Source organism: Ictalurus furcatus, chromosome 6 (genome assembly GCF_023375685.1).
Source record: "Ictalurus furcatus strain D&B chromosome 6, Billie_1.0, whole genome shotgun sequence".
NCBI classification, from domain to species: domain Eukaryota; kingdom Metazoa; phylum Chordata; class Actinopteri; order Siluriformes; family Ictaluridae; genus Ictalurus; species Ictalurus furcatus.
The window spans coordinates 20,278,148-20,286,971 of record NC_071260.1 but is presented as its reverse complement, the minus strand read 5'-3'; the positions used below and the strand labels follow the sequence as shown (position 1 = coordinate 20,286,971).

The 8,824-nt window shown below is 38.7% G+C and overlaps 1 protein-coding gene across 1 annotated transcript; it reads right to left on the bottom strand.

The window, feature by feature from the left end:
• Positions 1 to 6,670: 6,670 nt before the first annotated feature.
• dlx2a (distal-less homeobox 2a) lies at positions 6,671 to 8,524 on the bottom strand. Its single transcript, XM_053627017.1, has 3 exons — positions 8,192 to 8,524; positions 7,816 to 8,000; positions 6,671 to 7,281 (listed from the first exon to the last, which is right to left on the bottom strand). The coding sequence occupies exons 1-3, from the start codon at positions 8,508 to 8,510 to the stop codon at positions 6,952 to 6,954; spliced, it is 834 nt and encodes a 277-aa protein (XP_053482992.1). The 5' UTR covers positions 8,511 to 8,524; the 3' UTR covers positions 6,671 to 6,951.
• Between the last annotated feature and the right edge of the window lie 300 nt (positions 8,525 to 8,824).

Genomic DNA, 8,824 nt, shown 5'->3' with positions numbered 1-8,824 from the left:
AGGCAGTGCTTAGCGGACCCCGCCCCTCTTCCTTCGTGGAGGACCCGGATGAGGGGAGCACGCGACCCTGCCGCCCGGCTCTCCGGCCCTCAGCCCATACAGTACAGACTGCGATCACACACTGCGATCACACCGGAGCACACCGCACAAGCACACCGACACACCGGCAACAACAGCCTGGAGGTCGAGACACTGAGAAAGAAGCGTCTGCGGCGGAGGAACAAGTTTTCCTCCTTTACTTTCAGAGCGGATTTCCCAAACAGTTGGGTCAAATGAAGCTGCTCCTGATATTTCCTTTTTACCTGACATTTTACTGTGTGTAAAACATTATATAAAGCTGTAACAATTGAAAAAAAAAAAATTAAGCATTTTTCAGACTGGCCTTTTTGCCTGGAAAATGTTACAGATGCGTTTATTTGGCATACCTAAAACCAACAATCTGCCTTTTTACAGCCGTCAATTGTTAATATCTACACACAGAAACATATCTGACATAGACTATATTTTCTACAGAGAAGGGTGAATGGGTTGTGCTGTACCAGGCTCTGAGCATTTGGAATAGTATAGGGTAAAATCATGCGAAGAGCCTGGTTTTCCTGATTCCAAAGAGCAAATCTTTATAGGATAACTTAAGTCATTTTGGCAGCGTGGAGCTTCTTTGTGTGTTTATTTAAAGTAACTTATTTAGATTTCGTTTATGTCCGTTTGTATGTTTATTTAAAATGAATGTTCTTTAAAAGATATGGCTGCATTAAAGTGAGCAACACTTCACTTTGATTCGAGATTTGTTAAGCCGAGTGCTTGTCGGTCCTTTAAGAGCATCCCCCGCGGACATAAAGCAACAGAAGTGTTTAGAGATCATGTACAGAAAAAGCCATTTTTTTCCAGATTGTGCTGTTAATGATGTAAAAAAGGATTTCGACCCGAGTATGTTTATTACAAATTAATGTGTTTAGCGTTCTACATGGCAAAATAGGTTTATATTGGTCAAATTAATTTATTGGGTTTTTTTTTGTTTGTTTGTTTGTTTTATGGATTCGTGTATAATGTGTAAACTCTGACAGTAAAATTCACACTTTAAAAGATATTTTACAATGTCGTCATTGCAACAGTCACGGTATAGCAAAAAAAAATATTAACAGGTCTAACTGGCAAAGATGACAAGATTTGTCCTTGGCCTAAAGGAAATATATGAATATGTATATATATATATATATATATATATATATATATTTTAAATAATATATATATATATATATATATATATATATATATATATATATATATATATATATATATATATATATATATTATACAGCAATACAGGTTTACATGTGCAGGTCTAAAACCTTCATTAGTTGCATTATTTAGGTTATATTTCTCACATCAGGGTGATTTTAGCTCTTTCTTTTGCTAGACTTTTCATTTCAAACTGAATCGCCGATTAATCCTGTGTTGGTTTCTATAACACAGTAAATCCTCTTACAATAAGGGTGCTTGCTCCTTTTCTCTTTCGTTTAGCCGCTATAAGCTCCTTTCCGCTCTTGTGTCGCTGGAACAAACCCCGGGCGCGGGTGAATAGCACGCGTATGTGTTAAGTGAATAATTGAGCGCGAGACAGGTGCCTGCAGAAAAGAGCATGGGGAAGGGGGGGGGGGGTGTTAGGGACAAGCCCGAAAGACCACTTGGTTGTGGCGGATAGTTTAAATGCGCTTTTTTACTGAAAAATACGAATCACGTCGAGCCAATTAAATAATCGTTGAGGAAAATAGAACATGCGAGAAATATCTTCATCGCGGTTCGCCTGTGTTTTTGTATTGACTATAGATCATGTGTGGTTTGTATACACTTTGTAGTGGAATTTCTTTAAATTGTCCAAAAAAAAACCAAAAAAAAAAAAAAACAACAATTATTTATCAGAAAGTAATTCTATATCCAAAAAAATATATAGAAAATGATTCATCTAAAACTCATCTAAACAGTCTTGTTGGATCAGCTATCATTTACATAATTTCCTTACATAACCTGAGTATAAAGCCAGCATTAGGACTTCCAGTGCTTTTTAGAGAGCACCTTACAGGCCACGATTGTGTGTGTGTGTGTGTGTGTGTGTGTGTGTGTGTGTCCGTGTGTGTCCGTATGTGTGTGCGCACCCGCTAGAGAGTGCAGTAATTATTCTGACAAATTTTGACATTCTTCATGTGGGGCCTGCAAAAATGGCCTCTCACTTTTTATAACTGGAACAGGAAAGGCCCCAGCGTGTTTCCCAAGGCCAACCATAGTGGTCAAGAACAGAGCAGACTACGGGACACTCATGCCTCCAGAATATGAGTAATTTTAGCGTTACATACTTACAGCTCTTTTATGGATAGATTTTGGAGAGAATATTTAGGCCACTGCTATTTTGTCATGTTTGTATTAGTTATTAAGTCACAAAAATATATAAAACCAAATCGACTGAAATTTTCATGCCAAGCTAAGACCACAACAACCAAACTAACGTTATTGTTGCAGCCCATAATAATGCTTTTCCAGTTGCTCTACTAGTTATAGGTACTTCTACTAACAACATCATCATCAACAACAACAACAACAACAACAACAACAACAACAACAATAATAATAATAATAATAATAATAATCAATTGACAAAATAAAAACAAATTGTCACATTTATTATTATTATTGTTGTTGTTGTTGTTGTTGTTGTTGTTATATTTTGATAAATTATCCGATTCTGATCCCCTATGTTTTTTCCCCTTCAAGATAAACCTCGTGGATGATAAAATTTCTGTGAGTATTGATTAATAGGCCTAAATAATATCAATAAAAAATATTTTTAAATGAATAAAACAAAATTGAGTAACTGTTTAATTATCCTGTCTCACGGTTAAATGTGCACGCATATACACATAAGTTATTAAGCCAATGTTTATTCATTATACATAAACGTACAATGATTAAAGAGACAGAATGTATAACAAAATTGAACTATTCTCTATAAAACATAGTGCACTGACTGTATAAAATATACATCCTACATCCAGACAATATCCTAATAAAATATATAAAAAGTACAAATGTATTTATTTCTTTTCTCTTTTTTTTGCCACGGGGTTCGGGTATGCAGCTGTGGAGCAGAGGGGGTCAGCGTTATTTCACTATATTCTCCTCTTGATTACGAGCCGAGCCCATCAAACCAGACATAATTACAGTCATTGCGCCCTTATTTATTCTAATGCAGTTTCCCATCTACAGGATAATTATGAGCAATTTTTTTCGCACGTGGAATCTTTTGTTAACAAAGGAGATAGCGCACTGAAAGAAAATTTGCTGTGCGATGAAAAAAAAAGAGCGACTTAGGTGCACGACAGCCCCCCTCACAGCGGCTCGCTTATAAGTAAGCCTGGCAAATTGCTTGCAGGTGTATACCGAGGGATTGTCAATAGGAAGAGCACACAAAATTAGCAATAGCACAATGTTGGAATAATTAAGGCAGTAGTGAAATTATGGAACAAGGGCTGCCTTATTTTGTCCTACAAATGACAGAAAGGCCAGCTTAAAAATTAAACAGCGAATCAGTTGCGTTATTTTATTTATTTTTTTTTGCATATGAAAAAATATAGTACGTCTTTATTATAGCAACGCATCCTTCTCTTAAATATCTGTAATCGCTTATATTTTTGTAATATTCGTTCAAATTGAGAAACCGTGAATAGATATCAATTGATTATAGTATAGAATACTGCAAATACAAACACAATTATTTATAAATAATATTTTAGTCAGATGCTCTCATTTGTGCAAGTCTCAAATTACAATTCCAAAGCTGGTTGAGTCTTTGAAAAAGCAGGAAAAATGTTTTCATGTAATATCGAAAATATTATTGAAAAATGACTTTATTATGTTATATTTTCTTTGGGAAATGGAGCAAAAAGCAATAAAGAAAAACTAACACTGACAACAAACGTTAGGAATGGATAAGCTTTATTCTTACCTTCTGTAAGATAAATGATATGCAGATCAGGCGTATATTCATATAGCCTATGAGTCAGTGTTTAGTATCCAGTGGTCACTAGGTTGGCTGAACCCTTCATGTCCCTGCAAGCGCCTCGTGTAAGCAGGGCTAGGAGCTTTAGCAGCCGCGCACTGAACAAGACTGAAAAATTCCTGCTTTATTTTCCCTCTTTATAGCTGTTGGGGGAAAAAATTGCAGATTATTAGCATAAATGTTTACTCCTCATTACGCTGATGACATTGTGCACTCGAGATCTTGGTAATCTTTGGGAAAATTATGAGTAATTTTTAAAAATTTAAAGCAGCAGTTACCACGCAATTCAGGCTAATTTTGCGTAGGCTCCAAACGGATATAATTATAGCCGAGTCAAGATGTTATGCTAAAAACTATGCATTGATATTCCCATTTATTATGTACATGCAACTTTGACAATGTTGATGCATGAAATAGCTGGAAATTGTCTTGCGCAAAAATTACAGTCCATATTAGGACATCTAAAATTGCGAAGAATTATACAGTAATTGCAGGCTTTCGGATCGGAGAGCCAGAATGCTCAAACTGGAGCAATTGTGGATGAAATTACAGATCAGAGTATAAATTAGGGAAGGGGTATGGCATTTTTCAAGTTGTCTCCAGGATTCCGGAAGTGTCTAACACTGCATCATCACTAATCTTTTAGGGAGAGAGAGGGCGGCGTGCAGAACACGCGCGGCTCTAATACTTCTTTATAGCCCACATTTGTTTTCATTTATAATACAGTGACATTTCCCCCCTCTTTGTTTGAGTTATGCAACGTCTTGATTTAACTTCGCTAATCATCTATTCTAATTTCCCCTCTTGGTCTGTGAATGGTACAATAGACACACTGTATTATAACATAATATAATAATGGGTGTTAACCATTGTACCGACGGTCAAACGTTTGGCCCTTCAAATCCACGCTTCATAGTTTTAAACAGGTGACTGTGCACGTGATATCACGTTATTCGTCCCCTTTAAAACATCCCACTAACCAATAGCCTATTTAAAATTTCTATTGGCAAAGCCTGACCACATGCAGGTTCATTGCCTTTACTGATACAAGCCCCATTGACATGGACTTCTTTTTGATATTTGTAAAACTGTAGCTATATATTGAGCAAACTTTCTGGCTAATCTCTTTTGTGACTTTCCCCGGGTGCAAACTAGCAGGTTGAAGAGAGCTCGTGCACTTCCAACCCCCGGGGCGACATAACATATGTAATGTGGCCATCTCTGACAAAGTACATCCTGATTATATCGCCTTTTGTATAGCTTTGATCATTCAGCTGAAGAGATCATGTAGACCAAAAAATAAAAAATAAATGTACGTGTTCCCTTTTTGTTTACGCTATATTCTTTGTCTCTATATTCTTTGTTACGCTATATTGTTTATTTTATACCTTACCAACCATATAGCTAATCTAGACCTGTGAGAGGTTTTGACCAATGTCACACAATGCCTTAAACAGTCTATACTCTTCACTAAACATAACAAATACGCACCGTGCATTACTATAATGCACCGAAAACATGTTTTTTACGCTGCTCCTGTTATCTTTAGAAGCTTAATAAAGAGTATGCAGTGGCCACAGCTTGCATTATGGGCTGGAGGTGAAGACTGAGCGAAATGTTTTCCTTTTGTTTAGTTGGAGGCAAATGTATGCTGAGACTTTAACCCTTCTCATCTGCGGAACTCATCTCATGATCTCCACCTCATCTCCATCTCACTCCTCTTGTCAGCACTAAATCTAGGTTCTCATATTTTGCATTATGTAGGCTGCTTAGTCATACCTGTCATGTTGCTGGACAAAAGGTGAATTTGTGAGTTTAATTTGTTTGAAACGTTTACAAGCATCACGCCTTCAGCCAGACTTATTACAGGCTGAGAGGCTCGTCTGGCGCCAGAGCAGCGGGAGGAGGCGTGTCCGGAGAGAGGGGAAAACATCTGAAACATTTCAGCACTGCTACAAGCCCTATAGCAAAATAAAGCGCTCAGAGGAGAAGAAGAACAACTTCCACTTCGATGTTTGAAATCGCAAAAAAACCTCGTAAAATTCACATGAATCTTTTTTTTTATTTAAATACGTATTTCATAGAATGGCAGAACTGTTCATTCAGCATACGACATAAAAATAAATTAAACAAAAGTAAGCTATTTCCGAGAAACGTGTTACATGTGAATTCTGATTGGGGGGGAATCAGTAGCTTTTGAGTTCTTAACGAAAAATGTTTTCCATTAATATATCCAACAAAAAGGAAAACCCTACCTTATAAGTTATAACCTAGAATGATGGCAACATCTCAGAGAGACGCGGTGAAACATACAAGTACACAGACACGTTTCTCCCACTAACCTTATGTACAACTTAGAAAGCAAACAAAAAAATATGATAACGATGGGCACATTTGAAATACATTATGGTGAACAAATGAAAGTGAGGTCATTTTTGAAGGCACGATACAGCTTGAAATTGTGCTACATAATCTGACGTTCACACATCCTGCTATAAAGTTCACTCCGGCGTGAATAGCCTTTTAGAGCATAGCTTTGGATCTTAGTGGTTCATTAACAATGCATTATGTTATCCTTTAATTCTCCACCTCCAGAGACAAAATAAATAAATACAAAAATAATTGCATTGTCTTTTATTTTTCCGCGTCTGCCTGATGACGACATTGTGTATAAGTGTGGGGGGAATAAAATAAAAACAGTATTACACGCAGCAAGGAACATTGTAGGCCTACATCTCTGTCCAAGTTAATCAGTCGCGGCAGTTCTCAGAAAACGAGGCCTTTATGTCACATCAAGTTCTCGGGTTTTTCTCTCTCTATCTCTCTGTTTCTCTCTTTCTCCCGCAAAATTAATTCTCCAGTCTTTTTTTTTTTTTTTTTTTAAGTCATTTTCGTTGTTGTCAAAATATCGTCCCGGCGCTGACGGCTGTGTTGTGGTGGTGCGGTGCCAGCGCGTTTGCTTGGAGGTGCGCGCTTGAGTTCGTGGATGAGTACCAGGAGTAATTGGTGAGGAAGGAAGGGGCCGTGGTGCTGGGAGAGCCGCTGCTCGGGGCTAAAGCGGAGCTCACACTGTTCATCCGCTGATTTGGTGGAAAGTCCCAGGCGCTGTTGATGGGAGGCGAATGGCACGGCGGAGACTCGCTGGAAGCCACGTGTTGCTCGGGCGGGATTTCTCCATTCTTCCACAACTTCTTGAACTTTGAGCGGCGGTTCTGAAACCAGATTTTCACCTGTAAATAAAAAATAAAGCAAGATGAGGTTTGGTCAAAATAAATACATTCACATAGACTACACATAACTAAGCCATTATGATTTAGTTGTGCGTCTGCGTAAAAGTAAAAATAAATAAATAAATAAATAATACACACTGATACGCCATATCTGTATAGGATCAAAAGGCTTTATTTTGCACCCTGATTTAAGTATCATAAGATTATATCTGAACTAAAACTGACTGGCAGGTACAACCTAACTATAGGCTACAAATGTCAAGATATACTGCTGGACATAGATGAAAACGGTAATAAATAAATAAATAAATAAATAAACAAAAACAACAAAAACAACAACAACAACAATAATAATAATAATAATAATAATAATAATAAATTAATTAAAACAACAACAAAAACGCACCATACGCAATCGTTGTGAATATAACCGCTGATCATTTAAATACATTTGGCTCCTTACAGTTGCACAACGAGTGCCTGGCTCGTTCAGCCGCAGACTTGCGTAGTTTAGATGCGATCAGTGACACTCACCTGAGTCTGTGTGAGGCCCAGAGAAGCGGCGAGCTCGGCTCTCTCCGGCAGCGCCAGATACTGCGTCTTCTGGAAGCGCCTCTGCAGCGCGGCGAGCTGGAAACTCGAGTAAATCGTTCTCGGCTTGCGCACCTTCTTTGGCTTTCCATTCACCATACGAATTTCGGGTTCGTTCTCCTCTTTTTCTACAATGAAATAAGAACATTTTAGACTATAACATCTTTTGTGCACGAGAAATGTGGTAAACAAATAAGGGTACGTTCAAAGTCATTTCAGTAGTCTAATAACTACAGTAAAAACTTCTGTATTGGGTTTTTATAATTCTGCACTTGTAGTTTGCTGTGTAAGTGCAGACACACAGTGGTGGTCGGTTTACCTGCGTCAGTAGGAGTAGGCGATGCGCTAGAGCCGTATGTGCTGTACGCACTGAAGGTGCTGTTGAAGCCCAGCTCATAAGACTTGGCGTTGTACTGGACGCTGCTCATGCCGTTGTTGTGGTACGGATAAGTACCGAGCTGGCCGTAAGGCGAGCCTGCACAGTGACTCGGTTGCTGGCCGTTGTAGTAGCTGCTGTCCGTGGCGGTAGAGACGGGTAAAGTCGGGGATTCCTGCGACTTGTGCAAGCTGTGGTAACCGCTCGAGGTAATCTGGTTGGAATGCATATCTGTACTGAGGCTGTCAAACACCCCAGTCATGGTTAATGCTCAAATAAAATAAAACCGTGCAGATAATGGACAGGCACTCATCCAGTAATGAAACCGCGTGGGAAAATAAAGCAGAAATAAAATTAAAGATCAGTTAGTAATTTGTTTTCGTAGTAGCTGTCATTCCTGTGAGGTTGTGAGCAGAGACTGCGCTCGTTCCCTGACAGAGGAGCGTGATTGTCTGCAGCTCAGGAGTGCAGCGGGCGGCATTTATCGCGCGTCACGTGGGAGGCCGAACCTGCGCGCCACAAACAGCCAATGATGGGAGTGTTCAGGAAAACACAGAGCGTTGTACAGAGCTGCAC